We start from the raw sequence: 15,508 nt of genomic DNA on the forward strand, positions 1-15,508 counted from the left end.
TAAAAGAGGCCATGTGTCTTCATTTAATCCAAACAAATTTTTCCAAGCACCAAAATTTATTCCAAACAGCCACTATATTTGGCGTCAATAAACTCATATTTTAATTCTAAATTAATATTAACTAAATAGTCTCTCAATCATAATTTATCACAAAGATGTTTTTAGATTATGCTTAAATACAAACACAAAAAAAAAATTAGGTTACTGGGATTGTGACTTCTACATTGACTTTTATCTTATCTTATATAATACAGACGTTACTTCAAAAAAAAAATGACAACGTCCTACGCGCCATGCATTTAGTCATGCATATTAACCAATGAACAAATTCTGGCTAGCTCAGGCAACCCATTCCATGCTCTAATAGCACTAGGGAAGAAGGAGCATTTGTATAAAATGTGTCCTAGCATATAGAACGAGGAATGTGCCTTTATTTTTGTGTCTTTATGAGTATTTTATTAGGTTTTGTTTTTGTATTTCAAGATTATGGTTCAGTAATTTCTGTATAATTGCTAGTTTACTTTTGAGTCTTCTGCCCTGAAGGCTTTCTAAATTTAGTGATTTTACTAAAGGTGTTACCCTAGTCAAATGTGAATATTCGTTTGTTATGAATCTCACTGCTCTATTTTGTGACTGTTCTAGTTTCTTAAAGTACTCTTGAGTTGAGGGGTCCAAAACAGAGGATGTATATTCCATTATTGGCCTAACCAACGTTAAATAACATTTTAGTTTTATGTTCTTATTTGATTTATAGAAATTTAATTTAACAAACCCTATTGCTTTGTTTGATTTTTTTATCGTTTCATCAATATGTGGATTCCATGACAGTTTTTCATTTATTATAACACCTAGGTGTTTTGCATTTTTAGTCTGTTACTGGTTTACCATGAATAAGATAAGTGGAATTAATTTGTTTCAGTTTTTTTGTTACTCTTAATAACTGACATTTTTCTGGGTGGAAAGACATGCTTCAATTTGATTCCCATTTCTGTAATTCATCTAATTCTCTTTGTAAAATTTCTGTATCCTGTGTTGTTTTTATCATAGATCTAGGCATTTAACTTCATTCAATGTATTAAACTCACTCTAAATATTTGCCCATTTATTCTCTTTAAAAAAAACAACAAACAAACACATTTATCAAAAGAAACATGTTTTTTCAATATAAAAGATCATTAACATCAAAGTCCAAAGCTGGTTGTTTTGAATACATTTTGGTAAGAAAATCGTAATTTAATACAAACACCCTATTCATTTTTTTTTGCAAACAACTTGGCTTGTGAATCAGCTTCAAAAATAAAATCAATTTTAGCGGGTTCATTAGCATAGACTTAGTCAATAAAAAAATATAGTCTTAACCCTAGGAAGAGGTAAAGTCATCCCGGTAGCAGGAAAAAAAACACTTGACCTACAAATTAAAATTTCTTTTTTCTTACATGAAAAAGATAGCAAAATGGAAGGAAATGGGTCAGAATCATTGGAAAATGGACACTCACAGTATACAGAGCGCATGTTTTGTATTAAATGTCAAAATAAAGATGTAATGACCACAAAAACGGCAAGTTGTTTGGATTCATGTATTGTCCGGAATAAATAAATTACTTTATAGTTTTAGTAGTGTCTAATCTAGTCTAGATTCTAGATTTTTTACTACTCCAGATTCTAGATCTCTAGTACAAGTCCTACTAGATCTACAAGTTGGTAACAAGTCTACTGTAACTGTCTAAATCTAGATCTAAGTTATAAGATAGGACAAAAAAAAATATCTTTTCTTCTTCTCTTTTAAAGGAATATCTTTAATTTCTAATATAAGATTAGATAGCCTAATTTGGCAAAGCCCAACAGCCAGATTTAAATCCAACATTGATTGTTAAATTTTGTATTTGTTGTCACTTGTGACTAGATTAAGTTGGAATTTCTGATTTTGAATAGCGAGTGAAATCAGTTGTAGTCTAGGTCACTTGTTAGAACTAAATTGTGAATGTGGCTGTTTCCAAGGAGGCTTATAAATTAATAAATTGGAATCTTATTCAATCAAGTTAAAATCTCTGGGATCAGGCTAGAGAAATCAAATATTTTGATCTTAGTTCAGGCTTCAGTCTAAATATCCTTGTCATCTTACTCTAGACTCTAGATTAAGCCTCAAAATCTAAATATTTTACTAGACACTATCATAACTAATTTAAAGACTTTTAATTTAATTTGAATAAATATACAGTCTTCTAATTATTATTTATGATTCGTTCATATCTACCTAGTTTGTCCTATTGGAGGGTGATAGTTGGCTTAAGTTTTATGATTGAAAACAGCATTAGTTTTTTTACATTGTACATAATATTCAGGCTAATTTTTGTTTATGCTTTAGGCTTAAGGTAGAAGAATGGTCATAGGTTTTTGAGAAGTCTGAGGTTGTAATCCATAAAAAGTTCCAGTCTAGGATGCATTGTGTATAGTTCTATATAAGGCTATTAAGAGAGCTCAGTTAAAAAAAAACCCACTAAAACTTTTATAACGATATGAACAAAATAAACCAAATGTCCCTTCTAGTGGTTCATGGGTTTTGACAAACAACTAAGAAACCAATAATGCCATGTGATCTAAGCTATTTCTAGAAGCTATAAATAATGGATTTAAAATATACATTTTTACTGCTTCAAAGATGTTTTATAAGTGTCAATGTCTTCATTTTTCTTTAAAAGTATTTGGGCTATTGTACACTGAAAACTTTGATTCCAGATCAAAGTCTAAGTGTACCATAACACTTTCTTTTCTTTTTTTAAACTCTAAAGTGGGTGGGAACATTCTCTGCATTTAATAGTGTATATATATATATATATATATATATATGTTACTTGAAGCCCAGCAACTTTCTTATAACCAGAAGATTAAGACAGCTGCATACATAATACTTTCTTACTGACTTAGACTTAGGTCCTCCCGCGCTGTTCTGCGCATTGGGTGGCAAGCTGTCTCCATAAAGATCTGTCATTGGCAATGTCTTACTAGCTACTCAAAAGTCAAACCAGAAAAATCTTGCATGTACAATTCCTTTTAAAGTGGAGATAGTAAAATATGCTATAATATGGAACCTAAAATGAAAACAGCAGCAAAGAGAGGTTGAGCCATGTCTATTATTTCAATTTTTTTTTTGCTGACAATGCTAATATGGGGAATACATTATTTTGTTTCACTTGAGCCTAAATGATTACACTTTTTAAAGGCTTTAAAAGTATCTTTGCTTCTTTTTCTTTACTTAATAAAAAAAAATCAAATCAGTCACATGTACCTTAATGAGTTTAAGACCTGCACATATGTCCAATTCTGGCTTGGGATTGTTGGAGTTTAAAGGATTGTTTCAACTAATTGATACCATGTTATACATTGTACATATTAAATGATGGCTTAATGTATTTTTATAACTTTTCATAAATTGTTAAGTGTAATGTTTTGTTTTATTTTCCAGGAATGCTGGGATTGAACTTGTACAGGTAAATTATGACCCTGAACCATATAATACTTGTCTTAATTTTATCTTTTTTTTTTGTGAGAGAATGAAAAAGAAGAAGATTCTTTTTGTGTTAATAGTTTTGAAAATAATAATGGTAAATCCTCATCATTTGAGGTTATCAGATGATTTCAAAAATTTAAATGAATTTTTACTTTTTGCTTAGAATATTAAGGAATAATTCTTATTCTTCATTCTCATTTTTTATATTGGGGGTTCAAATGAGTAGAGGTACATCTCAGTGGTTTCCAGATCAGGCAGCTCTCCATATAGTTATTGTTGTGGGTTTTAGGAGGACTGTGTCTTTTCAGGGCCATTCGATAATTGAGTATGCAACTTTGAGGGACATGGTCGGTCTTCTCTGGTGTTGCTTCACTAGGGCAAATTTTAGTACTCAATTTTTAGACTCCGAACATGTGTTGTCTCTTTCTGCTGTGTCCTGAACATGTGTTGTCTCTTTTTTCTGCTGTGTCCGGAACATGTGTTGTCTCTTTCTGCTGTGTCCGGAACATGTGTTGTCTCTTTCTGCTGTGTCCGGAACATGTGTTGTCTCTTTCTGCTGTGTCCGGAACATGTGTTGTCTCTTTCTGCTGTGTCCGGAACATGTGTTGTCTCTTTCTGCTGTGTCCGGAACATGTGTTGTCTCTTTCTGCTGTGTCCGGAACATGTGTTGTCTCTTTCTGCTGTGTCCGGAACATGTGTTGTCTCTTTCTGCTGTGTCCGGTTCTGAAGTGAAAATTATGTGTCGTTCCTGTCGGGACAGCTTGTAGATCTGTGTATTTGAATTATTTTTTTTATGTTCAAGCACTTAGCTATTGGGTGTTCTATTACTTAACTATTGGGTGTTCAAGTACTAAACTAAACTACTGGGTGTTCAAGTACTAAACTAAACTATTGGGTGTTCAAGTACTTAACTATTGGGTGTTCAAGTACTAAACTAAACTATTGGGTGTTCAAGTACTTAACTATTGGGTGTTCAATTACTTAACTATTGAGTGTTCAATTACTTAACTATTGTGTGTTCAAGAGTTTGGCTATTGGGTCTTCAGGTACTTAACTATTCAGTGTTCAAGTACCAAACTATTGGGATAAAATGTATTTTGTACTCGATACAAATGCATTAAAGATTGTAAATAACTTGTCATAAAGCAAATGGTGTTTGATCTAGACTCTGTTTACTGGATGAGGCTTTGACAAATCTAGCATGTTTACGGTAAATCAAAGACTGGCCTGAGGTGACCTACTTAATTTATTCTGACTATCACCATTCATATCAGCTCTTGGGGGTCATTTGAGTTCATTACATATTCTTCAATCGCTCTAGCTCTTGAGTTCAAGGTACTGACCTTGACTTATTAAAACTGTGCGTCATTAACATAGGAGAATGTTTATATGCTAGTGAAATAAATGTATAGCATTTGTGAAAGTAACTTTTAGTTCAAAATAAGACTCAACATTTTTTATTTACTTCTTTCTATTGGTAATACATAAATAAATGCGATAGACTTGGGTAGTCATTCTTTCATTTTATTATTTCAATACGAACAGCTAATTAACAATCACATGTTGGTTTTGTCTCAACTCAATGACTACAGATGTACGTTAGTAATTAATTTTTAAAAAATGTCTTTGTAGCTCTCAGAAATTTCATTTGTTTTTGGGGCACCGCTCATGGTCTGTAGAACTTCCACTGACAGGCCCGTCACTTCCTTCGACTTCCTGTATTTCTTTTCCATTTTACTTGTTCCCACAGAAAAGTCTTTGAATAGTTTTTGCTCGTGGTTGCGGAGTATAAAACACATTAAGAGAGACAAAGGAGTCGATACGATCAAATATGGTGGCGATATAATGGAACATTAACGTAAGAAAAATAAAGAAAGATTTGAAGAGATTTAGAAAGAATTGGACAAAAAAAAATGTCAAGGACGCCCTATTGATGCCAGCAATATTGTTTTGGCGCGGTGATACCAAATAAGTTCATGGTGTTATAGATGGGCGCCAAATGGTATAACTTCAATCAGGGGCATACTTCACGCCCGATGTCTGAAAAGATCACCCATTGAGCTTTGCCAGTTGCTTGGCTGAATTCAAAGACTAGCTTGCCAGTTAATACATACTTCTTGTGGCTTCTGATCGTGAACATAAAAAAAAATGGTTGCCACCGTCGTCACGACACAGCACTGACGCAATTGACCAAGGAGAGCTTGTAGTTTTGACGGTCGTGTTTTTAAACCCTTCGTGGGCAAACTAATTAGCGAGAAAATAGCTGACAAATCTGCCCGTTACTTCAGAATAAACTGATATACAGCTAGCGATAGAGTTGCGTTTTGACACCAACCTATAACTCCTCCCTTCCATCACCACCAATTGTTTGTTCCCCTGGTTCGCTGAGCTTGTTTGGACCAGTGGTTCGGAATAGAACCAGAAAAAAGGAATGCTCTTAACGTTTCCAGTATCGTGTCAACTGACGTCTAGGTGGTGGGTGTCTGCTTCAGGTGGAAGGTCTTTCTTGTCTTGGCCACTTGCTGAATACAATAGTGGGAATTTCTCCCTATCCTTGTCCTAAGGTGCTAATGATGTCGCGATGTCCACGTCTAGCAGAACTGTATTGAAAAACACGTGGTCTGACGAACCAATAGAACACGTTGATTGTTTTACCAAAACTCAAAATGGTGAAAAGTTTTTATGCCAACTTTAGGAAATAGTTGGATTTTCTCAACACATTTATTAGCGAAGACATTCTTTAGCGATGCAAATAGTTATCTTTGTGTATGTGTGTGTGTGTGCATCTGGTGTACTTAATATGGAGGCATTGACAAACTGTATTTACAAATTCATATATAATAAGTGTCTTTAACAGTATTTTATCGCTTGTAAGGTGTGTTTTTTTTTCAAATCATAATGTAAACAAAAAGTAGATTATTGTATTTTACTTAGGCTAATTATGGAAATCCCCTTTTAAAAATGCCAATTAAGAAACGTGATCAACTGCTGCAATCGCGTAGCAATGAAATACTGGGTTAAAAAAAAACTATTTCAAATGTTAATGTTTTGTTTTTCACTTGTCATGTCACTGTAGGCTGGACATGCTGTCGCGTAGACTTATTATTGATACTTGTTTTTTTGTATGTCAGTTTGAAGTATTGGTGTGGACGCTAAATATCGCTTGTTCAATAAAAAGATATTGGGGCATTTTAATTGGATATTGATTGGTTATATCGATTATCGATCAGGTGTCTATTTTGTGTGCGTACCAAGGGTACTCTGTATGACGTGCAGCAGTGGACCTACACCCGCCACTTCAAGTACTTAGTTTTCCCACTCTCATTGTGTTTAGCATCTAGCCCGTGTTCCAATGGGTGATAGGCCTTCTTGACGCTTTATAGATCTAGATCCTCCCAGCTCTCCTCCAAGGTTTTATTATTATTGACTAGTAAATAGTGCATATTGTACTTGCTCAATGCACTTTTTTTGTATGCTCCACTATCATTTTAGTGTCTTGTGGTTGCAGAGAGTGTTACTGTTGGTAAACATTGTTCAACTATCATATAGTAATGGGCATGTCTTCGATTCCGAAGATTTAGAATGAGTAAGACCACATGGTCGCATTTATGACAGGCAGCGCCCCTCCCCCCCCCCTTTTTAGTTGACCTCAAATTTATTTTAAAGTTTTCATAATTATATATATATAACACACATACACTACACAGGGGTTTACGTAGTTGTGCTGTGTTCACTTTGTTTGTTTGTGTACGTAATGTGTGTTGCCACGTAGTCTCTCCGCGTGTGTGTATGTGTTTATGGTGTGTGTACTCACGCTTCCTGTTGAGTGGGGCCGAGTAACTCTTGTGTGTGTGTGACAGCTGTTGAGAAGACACAGTCGAGTGTGTGTCACACGATGTAGACCTTTGATGTGTCCCGCCATGGTTCTAGTCTCTGTGTTATCTAGGTTACATAATAGACTGTTTATCTCTAGTTGAAGGCTATCGCTAACTTACGCTATCTTTGTCTAGTCCACTCTGTTTATTTTGGTGATATTTCAATACAGAAATGGGAAGCTTTTTGGTTTTTTTTTTTTTAGAAGAGCAAAGTAATGATGGAAATTTAGTGCTGTTACGCAAATTCTTGTAGCATTTTTTCCATTGAGCAGCCTACACAGTGACTTTCACTTTCTGTAATCCATCTTGTAACGAGTTTTCTTTCTGTCTGGAAAATTACACAAGGTTGGTGTTCCATCATACAGACGGGAACAGTACACCCTGGAAACATGAAGTGTACTGTGGCAGGCGACTCACTAACAAAAAGCAAGGGAAATAACAATGTCGCTGGTCCGGGAAAGGGAAGACCGCGAAAACACTGGACAGACGCCATAATAACATAATTAACAATGCCGTCATTAGCTCTGTATTTCATAGATACAGCTCAGAAGTAGTTTCTTTGGGCCTTGTAACTTCGAGTGAATATCAATAAACTCATTTCAGAATTTATTCAAGATGGCGCTTCTCGTCTGCTTTCCAGCGTTCTAGTTTGGTGGACCAACGGACCACTTTCTTGGTCGTTGGGTGGTTCGATTGCTATATTTAATATAGAATATTCATTAAGATTTGAATTAAATAAAATTAAATTCTTGACCTTTGTATACTGAGCTTGTGAACATAAAGTTAACCATTCAATGTATTATATAAATTTTAAGTAAAGATGTAGGTCTACATGTATTATGAAAGTTTGTAAAGAAAAAAAAGTGTGCAATACTGAGATCCTTGCGCGTTCAGTTATTCCCAGCATCTTTACATCCCTTATACAACGCCGTTTGCTCTGGCTTTGGAAAGTCAAAGTAACAAAACAAATACCTGCCATATTTATATACGGTAGAACAAGAAAAAAAAAAGTATAATTTAACTTGATTGATACGCAATAACAAATTGGCAGCAAGTTTATAGCTTTATTGTTTAACAAAAGAACAGTGTCTATGGTAACATTTGTACAAGCCAAAAAAAAAAAAAAGGATCGTATACATTAGCTGACTGGAACCAGGCTTACTCTGTCCACCGGTGCATGCACTGTGCATTGGTGCAAACATAATACAATCTCATGCCCTCCTGTGAAAATAAATCAAGTCAAGAAAAGGTTTCCAATTTTATACAGGGATTAATCTGGTGATAGTGGTCTAGTTAGATCAATTAATATGATGGTAGTGTTTCTAGGTTCTAGTTAGATCAAATTTATTCCTACTTCTGCCTTTGTGCTGTGAGACTGGAAAAAATACTGCCTCTCTGTGGTCACATTTAGGACAGTGATGGTCTTCAGTTCGTGGTAGAGTTGGATCAGCAATAACATCCCCAACTATCTGAGTTAATTCACTAAGGAAGAACAAAAAATAAATACAATTAAATTCGGAGGACTGTGTCTTTTCAGGGCCATTCGATAATTGAGTATGCAACTTTGAAGGACATGGTCGGTCTTCTCTGGTGATGCTTCACTAGGGCAAATTTTAGTACTCAATTTTTAGACTCCGAACATGTGTTGTCTCTTTCTGCTGTGTCCGGTTCTGAAGGGAAAATTATGTGTCGTTCCTGTCGGGACAGCTTGTAGATCTGTGTATTTGAATTTATTACTTAGCTATTGGGTGTTCAAGTGCTTGGCTATTGGGTGTTCAGGTACTTAACTATTCAGTGTTCAGGCACCAAACTATTGGGATAAAATGTATTTTGTACTCAATACAAATGCATTAAAAATTGTAAATAACTTGTCATGAAGTAAGTGGTGTTTGATCTAAACTCTGTTTACTCTGACAAATCTAGCATGTTTACGGTAAATCAAAGACTGGCCTGAGTTGACCTACTTAATTTATTCTGACTATCACCATTCATATCAGCTCTTGGGGGTCATTTGAGTTCATTACATATTGTTCAATCGCTCTAGCTCTGGAGTTCAAGGTACTGACCTTGACTTATTAAAACTGTGCGCCATTAACATAGGAGAATGTTTATATGTTAGTGAAATAAATGTATAGCATTTGTGAAAGTAACTTTTAGTTCAAAATAAGACGCAACATTTTTTATTTACTTCTTTCTATTGGTAATACATAAATGCGATAGACTTGGGTAGTCATTCTTTCATTTTATTATTTCAATACGAACAGCTAATTAACAATCACATGTTGGTTTTGTCTCAACTCAATGACTACAGATGTACGTTAGTAATTAATTTTTTTAAAATGTCTTTGTAGCTCTCAGAAATTTCATTTGTCTTTGGGGCACCGCTCATGATCTGTAGAACTTCCACTGACAGGCCAGTCACTTCCTTCGACTTCCTCTATTTCTTGTCCATTTGACTTGTTCCCACAGAAAAGTCTTTGCGTAGTTTTTGCTCGTGGTTGCGGAGTATAAAACACATTAAGAGAGACAAAGGAGTCGATACGATCAAATGTGGTGGCGATATAATGGAACATTAACGTAAGAAAAATAAAGAAAGATTTGAAGAGATTTAGAAAGAATTGGACAAAAAAAAAATGTCAAGGACGCCCTATTGATGCCAGCAATATTGTTTTGGCGCGGTGATACCAAATAAGTTCATGGTGTTATAGATGGGCGCAAAATGGTATAACTTCAATCAGGGGCATACTTCACGCCCGATGTCTGAAAAGATCACCCATTGAGCTTTGCCAGTTGCTTGGCTGAATTCAAAGACTAGCTTGCCAGTTAATACATACTTCTTGTGGCTTCTGATCGTGAACATAAAAAAAAATGGTTGCCACCGTCGTCACGACACAGCACTGACGCAATTGACCAAGGAGAGCTTGTAGTTTTGACGGTCGTGTTTTTAAACCCTTCGTGGGCAAACTAATTAGCGAGAAAATAGCTGACAAATCTGCCCGTTACTTCAGAATAAACTGATATACAGCTAGCGATAGAGTTGCGTTTTGACACCAACCTATAACTCCTCCCTTCCATCACCACCAATTTTTTGTCCCCCTGGTTCGCTGAGCTTGTTTTTTTTTTTTTATTTCGGACCAGTGGTTCGGAATAGAACCAGAAAAAAAGGAATGCTCTTAACGTTTCCAGTATCGTGTCAACTGACGTCAAGGTGGTGGGTGTCTGCTTCAGGTGGAAGGTCTTTCTTGTCTTGGCCACTTGCTGAATACAATGGTGGAATTTCTCCCTATCCTTGTCCTAAGGTGCTAATGATGTCGCGATGTCCACGTCTAGCAGAACTGTATTGAAAAACACGTGGTCTGACGATCCAATAAAACACGTTGATTGTTTTGCCAAAGTTCAAAATGGTGAAACGTTTTTATGCCAACTGTAGGAAATATTTGGATTTTCTCAACACATTTATTAGCGAAGACATTTATGGATGTAAATAGCTAGCTTTGTGTATGTGTGCATCTGGTGTACTTAATATGGAAGCATTGACAAACTGTATTTAAAATTCATATATAATAAGTGTCTTAAACAGTATTTTATCGCTTGTAAGGTGGTTTGTTTTTTTAAAATCATAATGTAAATAAAAAAGTAGATTATTGTAATTTACTTAATTATGAAAATCCCCTTTAAAAAATGCCAATTATCAAACGTTATAACTGCTGCAATCGCGTAGCAATGAAAGACTGGGTTAAAAAAAACTATTTCAAATGTTAATGTTTTGTTTTCACTTGTCATGTCACTGTAGGCTGGACATGCTGTCGCGTAGACTTATTATTGATACTTGTTTTTTTTTTGTGTCAGTTTGAAGTATTGGTGTGGACGCTAAATATCGCTTGTTCAATAAAAAGATATTGGGGCATTTTAATTGGATATTGATTGGTTATATCGATTATCGATCAGTTGTCTATTTTGTGTGCGTACCAAGGGTACTCTGTATGACGTGCAGCAGTGGACCTACACCCGCCACTTCAAGTACTTAGTTTTCCCACTCTCATTGTGTTTAGCATCTAGCCCGTGTTCCAATGGGTGATAGGCCTTCTTGACGCTTTATAGATCTAGATCCTCCCAGCTCTCCTCCAATGTTTTAGTATTATTGACTAGTAAATAGTGCATATTGTACTTGCTCAATGCACTTTGTTTTGTATGCTCCACTATTATTTTAGTGTCTTCTGATTGCAGAGAGCGTCACTGTTGGTAAACATTGTTCAACTATCTAATAATAATGGCAATGTCTTCGATTCCGAAGATTTAGGATGAGTAGAACCACATGATCGCATTTATGACAGGCAGCGCCCCCCCCCCTTTTAGTTGACCTGAAATTTATTTTAAAGTTTTCATAAGTATATATATATATATATAACACATACACACTACACAGGGGTTTACGTAGTTGTGCTGTGTTCACTTTCTTTGTGTGCGTGATGTGTGTTGCCACGTAGTCTCTCCGCGTGTGTGTATGTGTTTATGGTGTGTGTACTCACGCTTCCTGTTGAGTGGGGGGTCGAGTAACTCTTGTGTGTGTGTGTGACAGCTGTTGAGAAGACACAGTCGAGTGTGTCACACGATGTAGACCTTTGATGTGTCCCGCCATGGTTCTAGTCTCTGTGTTATCTAGGTTACATAATAGACTGTTTATCTCTAGTTGAAGGCTATCGCTAACTTACGCTATCTTTGTCTAGTCCACTCTGTTTGTTTGGTGATATTTCAATACAGAAATGGGAAGCTTTTTGGTTTTTTTTTTTAGAAGAGCAAAGTAATGATGGAAATTTAGTGCTGCTATACAAATTCTTGTAGCATTTTTTTCCATTGAGCAGCCTACACAGTGACTTTCACTTTCTGTAATCCATCTTGTAACGAGTTTTCTTTCTGTCTGGAAACTTACACAAGGTTGGTGTTCCATCGTACAGATGGGAACAGTACACCCTGGAAACATGAAGTGTACTGTGACTTCAACTCTGTATACAGCTCAGAAGTAGTTTCTTTGGGCCTTATAACTTCGAGTGAATATCAATAAACTATTTCATAATTTATTCAAGATGGCGCTTCTCGTCTGCTTTCCAGCGTTCTAGTTTGGTGGACCAACGGACCACTTTTTTTGGTCGTTGGGTGGTTCGATTGCTATATTTAATATAGAATATTCATTAAGATTTGAATTAAATAAAATTAAATTCTTGACCTTTGTATACTGTGCTTGTGAACATAAAGTTAACCATTCAATGTATTATGTAAATTTTAAGTAAAGATGTAGGTCTACATGTATTATGGAAGTTTGTAAAGAAAGAAAAAGTGCACAATACTGAGATCCTTGCGCGTTCAGTTATTCCCAGCATCTTTACATCCCTTATACAACGCCGTTTGCGCTGGCTTGGACATGTTCGCCGGATGGAGGACAAGCGCATCCCGAAAATCATCCTCTATGGACAACTCGCGACTGGCACAAGAAAAACTGGTCGCCCCCACATCCGTTACATAGATGTAATAAAACGTGACCTCAAATCAGTGAACATCATCATTACTGACTATTGGGAAGACATAGCTCTAGACCGCACCAGATGGAGAGAGACAGTGACCAAGAAAGCTATGGACAGTGAAAGTACATGGGTCTCAACTCAGAAAGAAAAACATACAATCCGAAAAACGGCCAGCTCCTCTACCACCGAAGTAAAAGCCACATTTACCTGCGCTATCTGTGGACGGGAGTGTCTCTCCAAAATAGGGCTCCACTGCCGCTCCACAGCTACATGAGGAAGTATGCTCTGAGATGAACCATAGTCGTACTACGACTAAAGGAGGCCAATGATTATGGAAGTTTGTTAATAAAGATGTAAGCCTACATGTATTTATCCATTCATCCCAGAGGAGCTACAGCACATGGAGGGCCCTAGCCTGCTTTAGCACATCTCTCCATTCTAATCTTATCATGTGCCCATCCATGCCCGTACTTTTAGCTGTTGTAGATCTGCCTCTACGTCATCAAGCCAACGTACTCGTGGTGGCCAAACCAAAATCGTGTAGATTTTAGGCATAGGTCGTTTCCCGCTATGATCAGTCCGGGTTTTCATCAGTGGTTTAGCTTTCGTAACACTTATGTTTTTAAAAGGACTGGGTTGTTAGCCCTGCGCATAACCATCTGGGGGGGGGTGCCCACTTTCAGCTCTCTGGATAGCTGCCTCTATTTTCGGGTAAGCTGCCCTAGCCTTTGTTGATCCCTCCACTTCCTTCAAAGCAGCTGGTTTGATTTTGGTCCAACCCGGGTATTTTATTTCCCCGGTACTCACCATATCTGGGGAGGGGGGGATTCCCCTATCCCCCACATGGGGAAGCGCTGTATGGGAGAGAACAAAAAACTGCACACGAGACATCTCACATACATACATCACAAACTATCGTCGTGTCCAGTGGAACCCAGCGGCATTAATAATGCACTGAGGGGAGAAGTCTGGAGGGGGCAGGAAAGTACCGCGGATATGGCCGGGGACCGTAGTTTGGTCAACACTACATTATGCAGTCCTAGGATTGTATCTTTGTCTTATATTTAAACTGGGCAAATCTTCCAGGTTTGAGTTTTAACGAATGGGTGTTTACAGGTAAGATACCTGTATTAAGTTTGAAGTTTCGTATCCAGAAATAAATATGTCAACAGTAACTTATGGCTTGTGTTTACTTGGGCTACTGATATAGAGTGTTGACTTTAAGGCCAGAGTGTAGTCGGCGGTTCTCGAAGGATGAACCATACGCTCAACATTTCCTGTTAACAATTCACTGACACGCACACACATACACTATATATGCTGGTAAACCATACTTTCGAACACATGCTTTTGAAAGAAAACAAAGTTACAAATAGTGTGGAAGAAGGTATTTATTTCCTTCAGCATTCAATTCTTTGCTTAAAGTGGTCCATTGGTAAAGGTTGAGATCTGTGTGTGATGTAGGTGGACAATACATACCTTCCTCCTTGTCGCTTCACATCCCTCGCTGTCTCTCCTGTTGCTAAGCGCAGCCCCTCCCAGAGTTTACCGTAAACAACCTTTTTTTTTTTTTGTTTCTTTCGGTCTACATCAGCGGTCCTCAACCTGTGGGTCGCGACCCCATTGGGGGTCGAATGGCGATTTGCCAGGGGTCGGCTAAGACCATCGAAAATATGGATTGCTTTTGTCTATTCTTCTATTGCTGTATGTGTGTGTGGGGAGGGGGGGGGTCGCGGCAGAGTGGGGGATTGTAAAAAGGGGTCGCCGGGCTTCAAAGGTTGAGAACCGCTGGTCTACATTATACTAAGAGAAAAAAATAATTGCGATTGTTAGTTTATGGTTGCATAAATTTTATGGTAATAAATTTAAAAAAACAACAACCCACATCTACTGAAGAAGTGAAACAATACAGAACTATAACAGTACACGAAGACGATACAGACGGACGGTACGTTAGTAAGGGATGCAATCAATGACGAAACCAGGTGAAATTACAGATTTCTGTAATAAATTCAGTCAACCAGGTGAAGTAGTCGATTAGCTGATGTGAATCAACTCGAGTGACAATCAATGCTCCAGACAATGCAACCTACTGGGCTTGTTTTGTGTTGGTAAAATGTCTGCTTAGCTACTTAACCATTTGGTTTGATGGGCATCCAAACAAAAAAAAAAAAAAACGTTTGATTTCACGGTTTCTGCATCACAAATATCTTACTTGATCACTGAAATTGATACATGTAACAAGCTAGTTCATTTTTTAGCGGCCCCCAAAATGGGAAAAGCTACTTATTTGGGTGGTCGGTCTGTCTAAAAGAATCCGATGACATGACATTGTTCAGCTTGCAAACTCTTATCTTGTATTCTGCGAGCTCGATTAACCACCCCTCCAACACGTACACACACACACTCACCTCTTTAAACATATTTATTTTTTTAAATATCCCTTTAGTAGCAAGACATTGCATCGTGTTAACAGATATTTTAAATAACGCGTCACAGAAAAGCTTGCAGTGGCGATGGTTGAAATTAGATCTATGTAAATTATGTGATAAAACACTTTTTTTTCAATGACTGCTGTGCTATTGGAAACAGAAGAGTGTGTCTCT

The 15,508-nt window shown here is 36.9% G+C and overlaps 1 protein-coding gene and 1 long non-coding RNA gene across 2 annotated transcripts in view; one reads left to right on the forward strand and one right to left on the reverse strand.

Moving 5' to 3' along the window:
• Positions 1-15,508, forward strand: part of LOC106055341 (inositol-tetrakisphosphate 1-kinase-like) — a 41,197-nt gene that overhangs the window by 1,185 nt on the left and 24,504 nt on the right. Inside the window, exon 2 of the mRNA XM_056023120.1 lies at positions 3,464-3,488. Coding sequence (XP_055879095.1) covers positions 3,464-3,488 — 25 coding nt within the window. The remainder of the gene's footprint in view (positions 1-3,463; positions 3,489-15,508) is intronic.
• LOC129925035 (uncharacterized) lies at positions 8,434-8,865 on the reverse strand. Its single transcript, XR_008776898.1, has 2 exons — positions 8,738-8,865; positions 8,434-8,604 (listed from the first exon to the last, which is right to left on the reverse strand). It is a non-coding gene; the product is annotated as an uncharacterized LOC129925035 (long non-coding RNA).

Source organism: Biomphalaria glabrata, chromosome 3 (assembly GCF_947242115.1).
Source record: "Biomphalaria glabrata chromosome 3, xgBioGlab47.1, whole genome shotgun sequence".
Classification (NCBI taxonomy): domain Eukaryota; kingdom Metazoa; phylum Mollusca; class Gastropoda; family Planorbidae; genus Biomphalaria; species Biomphalaria glabrata.